Below are 17,638 nucleotides of genomic sequence, written 5' to 3' on the forward strand. Positions count from 1 at the left end.
AAAAAAACAAAGCTATAACGCCGGGCTTTCCCAGCTATCTCTCTTGGTTTTCATCACAGCCGACTGCTTGTGTGGAAACCTGACCTCGCCTTCTTTATAAAAGCCGACGTCGGTGAGATAGGATATCAACCTACAACATCAGCATCATTAAACGTAGGTAGGATGTTAGGAGCTTACTTCTGATTGTCGACCCGCGGCTCCAGCATCACCGTCTCGGTGCGTGCATCAGCCAACCAGCAATAATGAACCAGCGAGCTGAGCCAGACGGGGACTCGATGCGGGCCACGGAACTCCTGCTCACCGACCAGCACGTGCAGCCCGCGATCATAATTGCCTGCGTTCCCCAACTGCCGTCCCAGCCGGTCTTCCTTGACCCAGTAGATCTCAAAGTAGCCAAAGGGCTTGCCGTCCCAGCATCCGAAGACGGGGAAACTGTGTTTACTGCTGAGGCCGTCCGCGAGCAGCTTTTCCTGCTTGGAGCGAGGTCCTGCTTCGTTCCACGCCGAGTTCACGCGTGGGTCGTTCATCCATTTATGTAGCAGGTCCAGATCAGATGGGCCGGGCGGGGGGCTGTAGGTTTGTGGTACGGTTAAGGAGGGTGTGGATGAGAGGGAATGGATGGGTTGGGGGGTTGGGGTTTGGCATTTCCTAGGACTGGTACGCGGAATGAGAGATACTGCCCAATACTCGGGATATAGCGGGTGTAAAACGTCTCGCCTTGATGCGGCGGTCGCGGTCGAAGCGGATGGCGGACGCCGTTAGTAAAGACATACTGTGTTGGTGGTGGGGGGTAGTATGTAGGAAGATGGCTACCAGAGGTATACGGCCCATTGATGGTGTTGAACACATGCATCGGCGGAATCAAGTCAGAAACCGATACAACACTCCCATCTTCCCGGCGAATCCCATCCATAATCGGCGACGTTGGCCGCGAGCCATAGGGCGAAGCGGGCGAAGCGGGCGAAGCCAGCGGCGAGGGAAGTACCAGAGGAGTGTTTATGGCTGGGGTCAAAGTGAAGATGAAAATCCGCGGATCTAGCTGCCAAAAACTGCGGCGGCTAGTGAACAGGCGTTCCCAGTGCGTCGGGTTTCTCGATTCGACGGACTCGGCGCCGACGGAGGAATCGTCGCTGGCGAGTAAACCCATCCGCTCCATTTTCTGCATCAGGTTGCGACCCTTGAAGATTCCCTCGCGGTTGATGCTCACGCGCCAGTCGCCCTTTGGCTTACCGGCATCTGGCGTTTTGCTAGATGCGTCGGTGGTGAGATGGCGGTGTGGCTCTGGTTCGTGGAAGTACCACCACAAGGTAGCCCAGAGCATCATGGCGATTTGGCGGGAGGGGGAGGTTGGGGGTTTGAAGTCGTTGCTGGAGGGGGTGCTGATGGAGGAAATGAATATGCAGTCGTTTTGCAGCGTGGGCTTTTTGAAGCTCGAAATGCGGACTTTGCGGTCCCCCGCAGTACCAGTACTTGCGACATTGCTATTACCGTCATTCTCGGCAATAGTCAGCCCAGATAGAGCTGTGTTGGGAGGGCTATTGACGTCTAGGTGGTGAGTCGCGTCAACTTCTTTCTCAGTGTAAATGACCACCGTCCAGCCTGGAGGAAACGCGCTGTGGTGGATGTTGAGGTCGTTCGATTTGAACGTGACCCCGCCGTACACGGGCGTGATGGTAAAGGTGTTGCCGTTGGGCAGGTAGCAGGTCGACGAGGGCATTATGTTAGCCTTGCGTAGTTTATAGCGGCTTCATTTAGGTGAGCAGGGCGAAGAGTCGTATTCAAGTCAGGCGGCTCTTTTGCTCTGCACGCCGTGGTGGAATAAAAAATGTGGTGTACATGACGTTGAGCTTAAACACGCATGACAGCCTGCCCCTCCCGTAGGGTAGTACCCACATTGTATGTTGTCTGTGTTCTCGTCAGACAATCACTCAACACCGCTCACAATAGCTTTCCCTCATCATAAGAAAGAAACAGTCACACAACAACCTCGCCATGTCCAGCGCGATGGCATGACATAGCGCTCACTAGAGCCGAACTCTTGTCGTGGCACAGACGACATCGACCTGGGGCCAAACCGAGGAAAAAGCCAAATCCTCTGTACTACACAATGACGTATACGATCACCCAACATAAGATGACATGCACGAACCGACGTGGACCTTCTAGCATCCTTCTAGAAGAAGTCTTCTTCCTTTTTTTTTTTTTTTTTCTTTTCTTTTTGACCCCAATAGTGACCGCCGGCCTGGTCATCCATCCATCGGCCTGGGCTGTGGATCGTCGGTGAGCCCGACACGCATCGCTGACAGGCTATGTATCAGTCGCTAACTATAATCTGCTATGTAATTGTTGCACGCTGGTGTCAGGACCCCAAGTTCATGGGATCCTTCGACTAGCGCCAGAAAAGCACGAAAAAGTACAAAAGTTGATGTGTGGATGCGTGGCTTGCTGCCTGTTCGGGTTAGTTAGGGTTACTGCTTCGGTTGATGCTGACAATACTAATATATAGTATAACTAACCACAGTATACAACTGGCCAGCTTCGGTAGTTGCTCTTAACAAATTCTTGATTTGGATTATGCTACATTTAACGGGATACAGTATAGAAAGTATAGAAAATGAATAGTCGGTCTTGATTAGTCTATCTAGTAAGTCGATATTTTCTGCCGCACATGATTACTTCTCTCACTCGTATAGTGAAAGGCATGCCTCATGGTAACAATCCACCATAACATCAAATAAACTCCCATGGAAGAAAAACAAACGCCGTGCCATGCCAGATGCAGTATATAGTAATAAGGAAACGGGTATTCCCCTGAATGCTCCTAGTATAAGTATTTCGTACAGTCAACTCCGGACCATTGGAAAGATAGGACAGATATGACAAAGAAATGGTTGCGAGGCCAGCTCGGCGATGGTAGCAAGAAAGGATCTAATTTTGAGCAATGGGCCGAGATATGCGACCGCCCATATACACGCTAGTAGCAGATGCGAGAAACCGCGCCATCAAACCACCACCGGAGCCTCCCATGCTAGCGGATGTCTTGATCTTCTTGCTGGGCTGCGAGGTGAGAGAGAGTGGTTGGTCCTTGGAGTAAGGGTGCATGGCCTGCACATTGACGTAGCTGTAGCTGAGAGCCGAGCTGGCTGGGCTGGCATTCCCATCGGCGACCATGACGTCGTCAAGGCTGGAGGAGCAGGTGCTCATACTTCCAGGAGTGCTGCGGGCGCTGGGTGCCACGCTGGATGATCGAGAGGATGGGGCCAGTGAGTTGCGGGTTTCAGTTCGCGACAATGCAGGGATGTCTTTGACTGAAGGCGGGGAGATGGAGCGGTTGGCGTGACGGTAAGGGGAAGGTCGACGGCGGTGGTAAGGGCTGTAGCGATCTCCATCTTCCGGCACCGAGAGAGGAGAGTTGCGGTTGAGCGGGAGGGCTTGAGCAGGAGTGTTCTGTGGGCGCTTCTGAGCGGTGCTGCGAACTTCTCCGCGCATCTCTTGCTTCTGACGCCGAAGTCGAGCAGCAAGGGAGTCGGCCGATGCGTTGAGACGCCACCAGTCGTGGTGACGAGTCTGGACGAGTTCCTGCTGTTGCTCGGCGATTTCGTACTGCTTGCGGATAGGAGCCAAGAAGGGCTCGAAATGGTCGAGCAGATCTTGCTCGGTTACGCGGGTCTCCCAGTCTAGGAGGAAAAGAAGCTGACGCTCCATGAGGTTTACTTCGGCTAGGGAGAAGCCGAATCCCTCATAACCCCTGACGACGGTGTAACGGGCCCAGTGCTTGTTCTTGGGACTCGAGTCGTTCAGGTTCTTGGCCGCCAGGATGAGAGAAGCGAGGAAGATGCGGTGGACAGTGCATCGCATGCCTTTGGCGACGGGGGGCAGACGGGCCTGGAGACGGTTCAGGAAGACTAGGGAGGTCATCAAGGTCGGAACCTGGACCTGCGACCGATGCACCAGGGAGGTGATGAAGGTCTCGAGGGGTGGCAGCAACGGGAGATTGTCAGACGGCTCCATTGGTGGGGTACTTGGAGGAGTGGGCTGGCCGTGCTGGTTAACGGATGATGCGGTCACATGGCTTTCGCAGCGGATGACTTTGGATGCTTGCAAGGCCAGATGGCTGATCATGTCGCGTGAGACTGGGAGCATGACGAACTCGTTCAGAGCAGCCTGGTTGTAGGCCTGCATCTTGTCTGTGTCCATGGTTACCCTTATGTGAATGTAGCGGATAGCTACAATTGTATTTTTTTGGTGTTTTCTGTCACTCGGTCCAGCAGAGTTGCAGTCAGATAGCAGAGGACTGAGTCAGATAAATAGTCAGTTGTATAATGCAGACAGTCGAATTTGCAAGTCTGAGAATGCGAATGCGTTAAATGTAAACGTTAGGGCTAGGCGTGTCCCTAAGAGCGAGTGTGGCAATAGTAACAAGCGTCAACGGGTTGCTGCGAGATCCGGCCCAGCTAAGCAATTCCCCGGGGTCAAGAATGTCAAGAATGTGGCAAAGGTATGCTGGGGTTGTCGTGTTAACGTTAGTGAGCGAGCGTTTGTGATGATGGGTCGAGGAGGCGTCCGGAGGCCGAATTAATATAAGTAAGCTGGCGTCAGCGTGCAACACCCACCACGATGGCCTTGTCACTGATGACAACGCTAGATGGCAAAGTCCGGTCGATCGTAGGCTTGTGGAGGGGCAGAGAGCTTGCTGGGTCGATTGACTTGGTGGGGGCTGAAGCTCTATTACACGGGGAATGGTACGGTACAATGCAATGGCAGGCGGCACAGAACGAAACAGGTATACAAATAGTTGGAGTTGTAAGGAAAGAAAAAAGACGAGATTATGCGATATGCGAGATAGAGACGATGTGATATAATAGTTGAAAGAGCATGGCCTCGTGAAGATAGAACTGAGAGATCCAGCAGGTAGTTATAGTTATGCACTTGACGCAGAGTCTGTCCTGGAGGCATGATCTGCTGCATGAATGGGCCCAATCGAGGGTGGGCGGCTGCAAGGACGTCTACGGACCAGTTGTTCGCGGTGGGGAGGCCTGACTCCCAGCGACCAACTGGGCCGGCGCAGGGGGTTCAAGGTTTCGGCCTGCAAATAACTTTGGAGCACGCCAGTTTCGACATCTCGTCGAGGGCGGCAGGAGGCGCCGTCGTGTTGGAGTGAGTGTCGCTGAGCGCGTCGCAGGAGAGAACGACAGGACGGCCTCTCTCTGGAGTTGCAGACTACGTTTCATCCACCCTGGCTTCCGTACTGGCTCGGCCGAATTGTGGCCTCTTCTGCTACTGATAGGCTGCGCTAGTCCCACTGAGGAAGTAGGGATTTCCCGTTTGGGCACGGGTGCCTGTGGCGGCCAATGAGCGCCAGCCCCGCGGCCCTAACGTTAATCATCCGCGACACGGGGCCCACTTCCGACCCACCCGGCAGTTCGTCTGACCTGCGGGCCCTCTGATTGGGTCACGCGGCCCACCCCGGGCTGGTGTCATGCGAGGAGCCCGTCTGGTTGGCTGACTAAGTGTGGCTAGTGCTTGCTCTTGTGCACAGGAATACGAATTATTCTCTCCTCAAACACGCACCTGCGACGCGAACCTGGATTGTGCTTATTCTAGTCACTCCCTCAATAAGTTAAGTTATTAATCGTAATCGTATTCGATTATGAAATAAGATCCTACATTCTTGCGTCTTCGGGGCCCGACAGTCACCGTGGGTACCACTACCCACTAGCCGGACTAGCATTGGAGTGCTGGTGCTACCATTACTATATACGTAGTATACATGTATACTACTGTACCACACTGCAGTGATAGGCAGATGCATGGGACCTGCTTGCCTGCAGCGGACAGACACGAGTACTTGGCCCCCGGCGGTTCCATTGTTTGTCTCTTTCATTTTTGAGTTTATTCCTTCTCCCTGCTCCTCGCCTCCACCGCATTCATCTGGGGAGATACAGTGTAAGGGTATAGCGTAGACAAGAATGCCTGATGTCATCGCATACTATTTAGACTTTGCCCGCTAGCCCCCATGTCAGCCATCTGCTACCTACTACCTAGTAAGGGTACTTAGCACGTCAGTCTCCTAAGACATTAATAACACAGCATATTATTTTGTTTTGCTTTATTTTTGATTTTGATTTTTGAGATTTTTCCCACAAATCCTTCATTCCACGCAGAGGACAAAGCAGAGCGTATATTGCCAAGCAACTTGCCTCCTGCATTCCACGAACCTAGTGCCTAACCTAGTGCCTGTGCAGGAGTCAGCCAGGATCTAATAATTGACCTGGGCCTGTCTAGGACGTGGCCAGCGCCTCGCGAAACATGCAGTCCTTGGAACTCTAGGCTCTTCAGTTAGTTATTTACGGAATGCAGCCTAAGCGCCAGGGGAATCGATCGCTGCCTGGACTGGCCTGTCAGGCGCTTAGTGATACGGGCCTCTGATTGGCCGTCGTCTATATCTATCTACTCTATATATATTCTACTGCATCCAACGCCCCTCTCTACGTCCCTCTATTGGTCTTACGTATACTATTGCGTCCTCCTACTGCCACTAATAATAATAATAATAAATTACCATTGCATCAATCATTTAGTATACTGTACAGTGCATCCATACTAAGTAATGGAAATTAGTGGCGCCATCCGGGTTCGATAGCGTGCAGCTCCCCTGAATCAGCCGCCGCTGATTGGTCTCCGCGTCCTCCACCTCAAAATTCGATTTTATCTTTTATCCTCAAACCTCACATCGCTGTGAACATTCGGTCGTGTCGCATTTCCTAGTCTTTGTTTCGGTCCTTGTTTCGTCTCTGTATTAACATCCCATCCCATTCGCGCTCGTTTACCGCTCTCTACAATGGCTTCGTCCAAAAATAACACCGCCACCCGTGGCACCTCCACCCTTACCATCCTGGCACTGGTACTCGCCGCCTTTACTGCCTTGTTCTTCTATCTAGACCAGCACCTCGACTGGTTCTACGTCTTCGACACCGATCACCTCCACGACCTGTCCAAGCGCGCCATTGCTACCCATGGCAACGACACCCGCGCCGTCGTCGGCTACATTGTTGGCGAGCTGGACCAGAAGCTGGGCGGGAAGCACCTGAACCTGGACGAGGAGTGGGTGTTCAACAATGCCGGCGGTGCAATGGGAGCCATGTACATCATTCACGCTAGTAAGTTACTCAAAGAAATGAGAAGTGACATCTATCGATATCTAGCTTCTATCTAACTTTGATCTACAGGTATCACCGAGTACCTAATCATTTTCGGTTCGCGCCTCCAATACCTCGGACCCATATCGTTATAGAACTAACTAACAAATCTAGGCACCGCCATCGGCACCGAGGGACATTCTGGCCGCCATACCGCAGACGACTATTTCCACATTCTTCAAGGCACGCAACTAGCCTACGTCCCCGGCGAGTACGAGCCTGAGGTGTACCCACAAGGCAGCGTGCACCATTTGCGGCGGGGCGACGTGAAGCAGTACAAAATGGCCGAGTCCTGCTTTGCGCTCGAGTATGCGCGCGGATGGATCCCGCCGATGCTGGGCTTTGGTTATGCCGATACCTTTACCAGCACGCTGGATTTCCCTACTCTGTGGGCGACGACCAGGATCACGGGGAGGGAGATGATTTCCAATTTGCTGCAGGGGAAACTGTAATCAACTCCGGAGCATACGCACATTATACTATGCACTATGTACCATGTACACCGTGCAGGTCAGGAATGTGACGTGAATATGCATGCAAGTCTACTTTAGTATACATTATAATCGACTTCCTTCCTTCCTTCCTTCTAACCTCTCCTGTTGCCGGGCTGTCGGTTGCTGCCGAAGAAACGAGCAGAATGTGGCGGCGGGTTCATGCATATGCACAATTCGATCGATCAATCCATTTTTTACAAAAAAAAATAATCAGCAATGATGAACAATATATGCACGCCACCCTCCTTTCTCCTCAGCCTGCTCCAATATTCCGGCGCCCGATATTCCGAGCTGATCCACGACCAATGCAAGGGATTTGACTACCTACTACCGCTACAATGTAATCTACACACTAATGTTTTATAAAATAATAAACCGCTCTAATATGTAGCCTGATTATTGCCACAGAAATACCAGACCTCGACGCATACATGTATCATCATTGATAGAATGATGATCATACTACATGGCAACTATCGCCACCGTCCGTTGCAGCCATGTACTTACCTAAACAGTTGATGTCGTTCTGCGAGAGATTAATTAGACAGACAGTGCCTGATACAGTATGTATAGATGTATAACTAGTGTACATCCTGCATGCAATATATATGCAGGTATTCGGACCGGAGCGGAATTGAGAGAGACACTCTGAATATGTTCCGTGAAGGGGCCGGCAGGGAAGGGCAGGTTGGTCGGGTAACATCGATAGATTGATAGATAAGCCAGGTCAGGACATGTGTTTCGTCGAGATATTGGCTTTGGGTTGTTTTATTTCCCCGGGACATCAGTGAGTGAATACTCCGGTGCTACCGTAGGTGTTACTCGTGTGGTGGTTAATTAGAATAATTTCTAGTGTTGAGTGTTGAGCTGACGGCAGATGTATACAAATTTAATGTTTTAATCAACTCACTTGGTCTCTGGGTTATTATTATGGCTTTCTGGCTAGACTCGCATATATAATATTTGTTTCTGTCCATATTCTGCTCGCATTAAAAATATTGATTCGAGGTTATGAACCAATCGATGCAGATATATATGTAGCTCACATTTACCCAGTTTGAAGCTTAAAATTGACACCAATCTTGCGATTCCAGCATTAACTGAACCTGTGCTCGAAAATTATCTACTATGTTCTAGTTTATTATTAACGAGCTCTCTACGTAAATTGCTTTTTCAATACCAAGGGTGAGACCGAATATGATCTCCACATGTAAGATTAATATGGCGTATTCCGGTATGAGACTTCAATGTTCAGTTGGACTGCATTGATTCTTGTACACACTGGAATAGAGACAGCTACTTTATTTCAGTCGCTCTACAGAGACCTTCTAATGTTCATCCTATATTCAACTTCTTAAACAAGCTCTGATTCTGGTATCTTCAGGGCCAGCGAGGTCACGTGACGCGTCCCCGCATTGATAATCGCCATCGAAAAAAGTATCTACAAAAAAGTGGTACATCCATCCACTCCAAAAGAATAAAGAATAACATGCCGCCAACGCTCTGTTTCAACTGCCAGGCGGCGCGCGCCGTCATAATTCGACCCAAGAACCGGCGCAAGCTCTGCAAAACATGCTTTCTCGAAATCTTTGAAACCGAAATCCACCAGACCATCACCAGCACCTCCCTCTTCCAGCGCGGCGAACGAATCGCCATTGGCGCCAGCGGCGGCAAGGACAGTACCGTTCTCGCCTCCGTCCTTAAAACGTTAAACGAGCGCCACGATTACGGCCTTGACCTGACCCTTCTCTCCATCGACGAAGGCATCAGAGGATACCGCGACGACAGCCTAGAAACCGTCAAGCGCAATGCCGAACAATACAACATGCCACTCGAAATCGTCGGCTATGACGAGTTGTATGGTTGGACTATGGACCAAGTTGTCGCGCAGGTCGGCAAGAAGGGGAATTGTACCTACTGCGGCGTCTTCCGGCGCCAGGCTCTCGACCGCGGCGCCGCGCGCTTGGGCATCAAGCACGTCGTGACCGGCCATAATGCGGATGATGTTGCCGAAACAGTGATGATGAATCTCCTGCGCGGCGATTTACCGCGGTTGTCGAGGGGCACGAATATCGTGACGGAGTCCGCGGGCATGCAAGTCAAGCGCAGTAAGCCGCTCAAGTATGCGTATGAGAAGGAGATTGTGTTGTATGCGCATCACAAAAAGTTGGATTATTTCAGCACAGAGTGTATTTACTCGCCAGAGGCGTTTCGGGGTAGTGCGCGCACGTTAATCAAGGATCTCGAGAAGATTAGGCCGAGTTCGATACTGGATATTGTGAAGAGTGGTGAGGATATGGCGGCATTGGTTCCGCCGGAGATTAGCAATAATGGGAAACCTGCAGAGGATGAGGCGAGTGGTGGGTGTGGGAGTCAGAATGGTCGGTCTAGTGGAGGCGAGATGGCCGCGATGGAGAAGAGGTTGGCTGCGAACGAGGAGGCGCAGGCAAGGGAGATTGAAATCACGCTGCCATCACGGCGGCCTTCGTCAGTGGTGTCTTTTCAGCAGAAGAAAGGGAAGCTGGTCAAGGGTCAGACGGCAGGGAAATGCGAACGCTGCGGGTATATTTCGAGTCAGAAGATTTGCAAGGCGTGCACGCTCTTGGACGGGCTGAATAAAAGTAGGCCAAAGACGACTATTGAGGTTGGCATCGAAGAGGAGGAAAGCAGCTCGACGTTGATGCGGCAGATGGAGAGTGTGCAGCTGAGTTCGATGTCGTCGGGGTAGTTTAGATGTTTCATTCACGTCTAATCTACATACTCTATAGTGCGTACTGTCACACCGAGGGCAGTCAGATATCTCTCTCACTCGAGAGCATCACCTCATAAGTGCTTCAGCCGGTGGATTGCACATTACTACCTGATCTGTCAATCACAAGCCCATGCTCAAGCTGCTTCACCCCTCCCACGTTATATGAAGAACGCATCCGAACACATCCCTGGATCCAAATCATGGATGGAGATCATTTCAGATATCAACCGGGAAATGGATTGAAATTTTCCATATCTATCCAACACAGCAGACATTGGACACAGTCTCCGGTGAATGTTTGCAGTTCAAATGGCCACAAACTCACAATCATAATATACACATGTCATGTACAATAGTCACGCTCGACACTGATCTAAGCATATCCAAACACAAACATTCCAAACCCCAATAACTCCGTATCCATGAAATAACAAATATGCCTTTTCTAATAATCCGTCGCGATATTCTTTCTATACCCCGTCTGTCTCGACCGCCCTAATTCGCATACTGAAGCGATCCATAGTCAAGGACTTTCAACCGTCCAATCCGTCACGGATAACCCCCCAAATCCCGAATACTTTTCGATCTTACTGCCCCTTCCCATCCCCTACTTCAACAGGTAAATCCATACCGACTCTCCGCGCCGTCAACCGCACCCGCTCCTCCTGATCCATCCCCATGCCCGGATTATACCGCTCTAACAAAGTCGCGTACATGCGTTGCGCGCGCGCATACCGGATAAATTGCTCTGCTTTCTCGATTTGTTGGCGCAGCGAGGACGATTCTGAGGAAGAGGTGGTAGATGGTGGTGGTGGTGATTGTTGGAAGCGTTCGCGAAATCGTTGTTTGAGCGGGGAGGGCGAGGAGAGGGGGCGGCGTGGGAGTTCGCGGAGGAGGGCGCGGTAGAGGTGACGCGATTTGAGGGTGAGGTCTTTTGTCATATTTATTTATTTTGATTGGTTTTGATTGGGAGCAAGGAAGGTGTGGAGGTGGTGGTGAAGAGGATGTTGGGGATGAGGTTGAGAGAGATAAAAGTGTAGTTGGCCCGAAGTGGACTAGCGCGTTGGCATTACATAGATCCGTCTAAACTTTAAAGAGTCGACATGAGGTAGATATAGATCAACAGGCACAAGATATCAACATAGACATTTAGGCTGTTCAAAATCTCACTGCTCAAATGTGAGTAGAAAGAGTAATAATAGACGAAATTGGAATAGTTGCAGCTAACAAATATGGAAGTTTCCTTTCTCTTTCCATTCGACACCCCCTCATTTCTCTGCTAAGATGACTCTCCTGAGAGAGCAAACTCCATTCTATCAACCTTGAGGCATGCCAAGCTGTTTATCAATAACGGCCCTTTCAGCCTTGGTAACGTTGAAGACACCATGCTCATCCGTAGGCCCCTCTTTCTGTCCAAAATAGTGGGAGGGTAGACACCATCAATTGGACCATATGAGAGGTTGAGATATGAATTTGCTGCTGAGTACGGCACACAAGTTCCCCATCTTTGTTTATATAAAGCGAATTTGTCTCTATAAAGGGCCTTGCCTATGTAAAGTGTCTTATCCATATAAGGCGTTTTCGCCCAAAGAAAGCCACCTTCGTATAAAGATTTTACCTATAATATTATGTAACTACTAATACGAACATGGCCAGGAATTTGTGTAACTGTTTCTCAACAGATTTTCTCGTTTCTTATGCAATTTCTATTTACTCGAGAAATAGGAAAAATGCCGGACAGCAGATTTCGTCCTTGAGGCTCTCAGAGGTCGAATACATGTCTTTGCGAATCCTACGTGTTACCACATCATTCTATGAGGAGCCGGAGCTATGTTGTAGGTCAGAGGAAAAATATGATCATTATTCTTGGTTAGTAATGGCAATTCGACGTAAATACGGTTTAGGAACTTAATGCGTAAGGAATACAGGATTGAAAGGAAAGGGGTGTTGAGAGAATGTACGGTGGCGGTACCAAATCTTGGCTGTCAGATAGACTGGATATTACCTGTATATATCAAGAATTTAGATGATTCTATAAATGAGATAATTCTATATATCCACTCTTCTTGTTGCCTAACTATCTAGAATATTTTAAGCTTTTGTCTCCTTTTCCACAACAATAGTCTGTTCCTGCTCCTGCCCATTGCGTGCCTCAACAGGACCGTGGAAATGCCGGTTGCCTGTGGTAAACCATGTAACCAGACTCAGTAAGGCGGTCACGCCAATGGCGGCACTGGTGTAATTCATCGTGGACTCGTTGACAGGAGCTTCGGACGGGAAGTTGAAGGTAATGAATGCGAAGACGAGGAAAAAAAAGCCAATCATGTTCATGGACAGAGATATAGGCAGGCTAAGTGAATATGGGCCGGTGAAAACAAGCTTATCGCGGAAGAAGTAACCTAATATCCGAGCTAGAAGAGCGAGGGCGTATGATACATCTGAGTGAAAGTTAGACAGTGTGAAAATGAGTTAGTATATGTCAATGGGGTGGCTTAAACCTACAAAATCCCGTCGTGGCAATAGATACAACAGTATTAAATCCTGTGACTGTTCCAAAATAAATCGAATTAAAGGCCATTTGAATACTGACTGTTACCACAATTGCATTCACTGGAACCTGCTTCTTTTTGCTGACCTGCGACAGAAATCCCGAAAAAGGTAAGCCATGATCGCGGGCAAAAGCATACAGCGATCGAGAACCATCGGTGATCAAGCTGATCGTGCTAACGAACATGATAACGGTGATCATGCTGGCCATAAAACATGCGGCAGCCTTGCTGTTTGTTGAATCGTAGAAAACTTGCAGAACTGGCGAGCCTGTGCTGGTGTCGGCCGTACTCGAGATATCTCCAATGCAGAAGCAAAGAGTTATCAGGAACACGAATCCAGTCACTGCACCGATTACAACAGAGAGAATGATTGCTCGCGGAGCATCCCGAGAGGGATGGGTCATCTCCTCGGTCATATGGACAGGGGTGTCATAGCAACACATTCCGAAAAAGGCCTGCAGAATACCTATGATGGTGGCCATCGCGGTGCCAAAGCCGGTCCCGTTTTGGAACTCATGGAAGACGAAGTCCCCGCTTTGCTTGTGGTCATTTGTAGCGAGCAGCACAACCACTATGACGACGAACGAGACCATATTCCACAAGAATACGGCTCGGGCTAGTCTATATAGCAGATGAGGTGTCCAGATGTTGATTATGCCACCGATAAGGGCAGCTAAGTATGAGACGAGCACACTTTGCCAACGCTCAATCGTGTATTGCGGAAACACAAGATTAGCCTGTCCTAGAATGTAGTTGGAGATGAAAGAATTATTGGCCGATCCCATAGAGATGATACCTTAATTTCAATTAGCATTGAAAAAATTGACTTCGCAAAGCTGCTGCACCCACCCATTAACATGAACCAGCCAGTCACATAGGACATCTCACGCGCGATTTGCTCCGGTGCCATCAAAGCCACCCACGAGTACTGTCCTCCAGCAACGGGCCATCGGGAACACATTTCTGCCATTGCACAGGCCACAGCCATGGTGAGAACACAGGTCCCAATCCATCCATAAAGAACCACCGGTGGACCACCGGCGCTGACTCCGATTATGAAAACTCCGCTCAACGCCGACCAGCTGGGACAAGGTCAGCCATTTTGACGCATCTAGAGTTTGGCAGGGATGAAATCGAGTGAGTAGGTGCGAGAGCAATTACCATGTCACAATACTGAAGCTGAACCCGAGCATATCCAGAAGGCCATACGACCGCCTGAGTTCTACCGATCGGTTATAATCAGCATCGCTGGCGTACATGTATTGACCGGATTATTTTACCTACCCTGTTGGTATCCCAGCTCCTCCAAGGTCACATCCTCCTGGATCCCCTGTCCCAAGACATGTTTGCTCTTTTCCTCAGAAGGTTTGCTCTCCATGATCTAATGGTGTTTTCACAGACCACGAAGAAGTGGTGGTGGATGGGAAAGAGAGAAACGGCCTCCCGCTTTGGCCGTCGACGTGCATCTCCCTTTATTTCTACAGCTATCACCGTTATCAATTATTGCCATCATGGACGATCCTAACCCGGAATGGCTTATCAGTATTTCAGTTTTCAGGCAGTGGTACAGGGTTCGTCTTATCAGAGATAAAGCTAGCGGCAGAACCGCTAATAGTTTGCTTTTAATTTGCTGCGTCATGCAGTAAGATTTGAGTCATCGGCAGACCCGATGTAGGAATGCCCGACAGCGGCATCGCTCCAGCGAACTATGTAGTTAAAGGATCGCATCTCCGATAGACACTACGTCGCAGCAGTGACTCATTGTGTATGCTAGCCATATATCCAAAATGGCAGTTGTATCAACAACACTCTCGTTCCTTCAACTTGGAATGCAAGGAGCCTCTGTTCTCTTGCCAGCCCTGATTGTGCTGCGTTGCATCTATCGTCTATTCTGGCACCCCTTGTCTGGCATACCCGGGCCCAAGATTGCAGCGTGCACATCGCTCTGGCTGGCCTACCATACCTTTGTTGGAGATGAGAGCAGCGTCATTTTTGAGTTGCACAGGAAATATGGTCGGACGCTACGTGTGGCACCCAAGGATGTGGATATCGACGATGGAGATGCCGTAGAACCCATCTACGCCGCCCAAGGTGGCTTTCCCAAGACCCCGCAATATTCGAAATTTGATATCGATGGCCACAACACTATCTTTTCCGCCTTGACTTTGCCGGAGCGTGCTCGACGTGCAAAGGCAGTGTCGCCACTGTTCTCAACGGCATCTATCCGCAATGCCAATGCTACGCTGGACAAAGTTATAGATGATTTCGTGCAGCGACTGCGTACCGACGGCCAGACTGGCGAGCCCGTGAATTTGCTTAATGCTGCTCGCAGCATGGCCATTGATGCTATCAGCGCGTATCTCTTCCAGCAGCGATACGGAGGCGTTGAGGAGAAAACAGAAATCATGTCCGCATCGCCTTTTGTAGACGCCTTTGTTGGTGTTGGTGCATTTTTCAACCTCTTCCCTGGTCCTGTTGGAGATTTAGTCCAGAAACTGGCAGATTATTGGTGTGCAGACGCCAAATCAAACACTGCCTTTGCACTTATAGACAGTTTCACCAAGCAGCTCATAGCCTCTTCCGTTCCCAAAAGCGGGAGCTATCAGAGTCGGTTGCTGGAACAGGTTTCACCGCAGCAGTCACAAATCGAACTGAAGGATGCGTGTTTTGCAGGGACCGACTCGACAGGTACGAACACGGCAACGATTATATGGTATTTGACAAAATATCCCGACATGTTCGTAGTCGCTTTCTTATAATACAGATTATTGTAACTCCTCGGCTGACTGAACTAAAGGTACTCTCGACTCTGCGAGGAAGTTCATCAAAGAACTGCGCAAAAGGAAGACCCAAGCACAGGCCCGTATTTACGTGGAGTAGTACGCGAAGGCCTTCGGCTTTCGTGGGCAAATCCAACTCGACTACCTCGCGAGGTTCCCAAGGGCGGTTGGCAATTCAAAGGCCGCTTTTATCCTGAAGGAACCAGCGTCGGTGTCAGCACCACGCAGTTACACCTGGACGAGGCTGTATTCCCAGAACCCCAAAGCTTTCTACCGGAGAGGTGGGAGAACGCCACAGTTGCAATGCTGACCAATTTCTTCGCATTTGGCAAAGGCACCAGGACATGCATAGCTAAAAATTTGGCTATGGCCGAACTTACGCTGGCTACGTTGAAGGTAGCTCAAAGTGATATCCTCCGGGGTGCGGAGGTGGTTACTCAGCGTATTGAGTTGAAGGAATGGTTTAACTCGAGGATCAAGGATGAGGAAATTATTATTAGATTGGCGAAATGATAGTTATTTGGGCTCCATTGGATACGTGCCCTTTGTTGTCTCAGCTTTCAGGTCGAGTGGAGATGGATGATAGCGTCTACCTTGCATATTATATGCCCTAACCTGCTACCTCCATCAATCACCACCACAACTCATCCTTTGATTTTGAACAGTTTTACATTGTTTAGTTTTGCCATTGTATTCAGTAGACAAATAAAATGTTCACGGTGTAGATGAAATAAATGTACATAGTGGAGGTGTTTAGGCGTGCTGTATGTTCTATAGAAGAGTCAACGCAGGGCGTCGGAGGTGCCGACATCCACTGGAGTACAGCACAATGATGACATGGTCTAGATATGATCAAGATCCTTTTCACCTAGATTTTATCCAATCTTCAAATATTCCGACTATAATTTTCTATACTTAAGCTACAAAGCGAACAAATAAAAGATTCTAGCCACGCCTCACTGCTCGCTTTTGCGAATTAAGATGCCGATGGGCTTATAATTGGGCCAAGAGATGATATCGTATCCTTCGCTTACCTTTTGTTCCCCAGGGGTATACGCATAATAATGCCTCCAACCTTTGTTACTCAATAGTAAATGCAATTTCTCAACATTCGCTTTGTTTTCGTCAAAAAAGGGAGAGCAAGGATAAACATATTTTCTGAATAGCCGGTTCCCTTGGCATGAACAGGATGGAACTCGAGCTCTTTGGCGTGCTGAACCTGCTAGTTGGGAACCATAATATAGTCCCATTTCGCTGGGCCACTTTCCCACGTCAGACTATGTTTGTCAACAAGGTGACTCTTCACCCGGACATTTATCGCGTGCGTGTAAACTTTCTTCACTTGCAGCATCAAGCCAACGGTAACCTGAAGGATGACCTCCTTGCCAGTTTCCCAGTTGATCTCGCGCTCTTCGACAACCTCAAATCTGAAGTACATATCAATTGATGTAAGGAAGAAGAAATATTGTCAACTGCCTACCCCGAGGTTCTGGCTGATTATGTACTAGTAGGTTGGTACTGTGTACGAATGTAGGCGCTAATGATTTGGACACAACACGTAATTACATTGGTAGGGCATTTGATTGGTATCATCCACACTAGTTATTTATAGTAGTATTTCTTGGTTGATCAATTGATCAATGTGGAGATGGTTACATATTATTGATATAATGCTAGGATTCATTCGTGAACGGTCAACTAGTGTGGATCGATCCAACTGTAGTAAATGTAGTATATAATGTCCAGATCCATATTGAATGGAAGCTAGAAATTACACGTAGTTGACGTAAGGAATAAGCATTTTTTGAAATCACTATAATGCACAGCATTGTATACATGTCTCATAATCCGTCCATTTACAAAA

The 17,638-nt window shown here is 49.2% G+C and overlaps 7 protein-coding genes across 7 annotated transcripts; 3 read left to right on the plus strand and 4 right to left on the minus strand.

The window, feature by feature from the left end:
• Positions 1 to 12: 12 nt before the first annotated feature.
• BGW36DRAFT_395595 (putative siderophore biosynthesis protein) lies at positions 13 to 1,717 on the minus strand (the record flags this gene model as incomplete). The annotated part of the gene is made up of 3 exons (XM_046218060.1): positions 13 to 130; positions 178 to 648; positions 678 to 1,717. 3 exons carry the CDS (start codon positions 1,715 to 1,717, stop codon positions 13 to 15), a joined length of 1,629 nt encoding a protein of 542 aa, XP_046074228.1.
• Positions 1,718 to 2,928: 1,211 nt separating this feature from the next.
• On the minus strand, positions 2,929 to 4,197 carry BGW36DRAFT_291442 (putative cyclin; the record flags this gene model as incomplete). The annotated part of the gene is made up of 1 exon (XM_046210837.1): positions 2,929 to 4,197. The coding sequence occupies one exon, from the start codon at positions 4,195 to 4,197 to the stop codon at positions 2,929 to 2,931; it is 1,269 nt and encodes a 422-aa protein (XP_046074229.1).
• Positions 4,198 to 6,600: 2,403 nt separating this feature from the next.
• BGW36DRAFT_130440 (putative C-8 sterol isomerase (Erg-1)) lies at positions 6,601 to 7,744 on the plus strand. The gene is made up of 3 exons (XM_046209354.1): positions 6,601 to 7,160; positions 7,230 to 7,256; positions 7,314 to 7,744. The coding sequence occupies exons 1-3, from the start codon at positions 6,842 to 6,844 to the stop codon at positions 7,649 to 7,651; spliced, it is 684 nt and encodes a 227-aa protein (XP_046074230.1). The 5' UTR covers positions 6,601 to 6,841; the 3' UTR covers positions 7,652 to 7,744.
• Positions 7,745 to 9,182: 1,438 nt separating this feature from the next.
• Positions 9,183 to 10,421, plus strand: BGW36DRAFT_291778 (putative PP-loop ATPase superfamily protein; the record flags this gene model as incomplete). The annotated part of the gene is made up of 1 exon (XM_046210869.1): positions 9,183 to 10,421. The coding sequence occupies one exon, from the start codon at positions 9,183 to 9,185 to the stop codon at positions 10,419 to 10,421; it is 1,239 nt and encodes a 412-aa protein (XP_046074231.1).
• A 611-nt stretch (positions 10,422 to 11,032) lies between these two features.
• On the minus strand, positions 11,033 to 11,386 carry BGW36DRAFT_357187 (uncharacterized protein; the record flags this gene model as incomplete). Its single annotated transcript, XM_046213855.1, has 1 exon — positions 11,033 to 11,386. The coding sequence occupies one exon, from the start codon at positions 11,384 to 11,386 to the stop codon at positions 11,033 to 11,035; it is 354 nt and encodes a 117-aa protein (XP_046074232.1).
• Positions 11,387 to 12,458: 1,072 nt separating this feature from the next.
• BGW36DRAFT_338134 (putative GABA permease) lies at positions 12,459 to 14,372 on the minus strand (the record flags this gene model as incomplete). Its single annotated transcript, XM_046213005.1, has 5 exons — positions 12,459 to 12,883; positions 12,948 to 13,790; positions 13,844 to 14,076; positions 14,156 to 14,216; positions 14,279 to 14,372. The coding sequence occupies 5 exons, from the start codon at positions 14,370 to 14,372 to the stop codon at positions 12,537 to 12,539; spliced, it is 1,578 nt and encodes a 525-aa protein (XP_046074233.1). The 3' UTR covers positions 12,459 to 12,536.
• Positions 14,373 to 14,781: 409 nt separating this feature from the next.
• Positions 14,782 to 16,616, plus strand: BGW36DRAFT_459693 (putative benzoate 4-monooxygenase cytochrome P450; the record flags this gene model as incomplete). Its single annotated transcript, XM_046222059.1, has 2 exons — positions 14,782 to 15,731; positions 15,792 to 16,616. The coding sequence occupies 2 exons, from the start codon at positions 14,782 to 14,784 to the stop codon at positions 16,285 to 16,287; spliced, it is 1,446 nt and encodes a 481-aa protein (XP_046074234.1). The 3' UTR covers positions 16,288 to 16,616.
• Positions 16,617 to 17,638: the final 1,022 nt, after the last annotated feature.

This window comes from Talaromyces proteolyticus, assembly GCF_021365285.1.
Source record: "Talaromyces proteolyticus strain PMI_201 chromosome Unknown BGW36scaffold_4, whole genome shotgun sequence".
NCBI classification, from domain to species: domain Eukaryota; kingdom Fungi; phylum Ascomycota; class Eurotiomycetes; order Eurotiales; family Trichocomaceae; genus Talaromyces; species Talaromyces proteolyticus.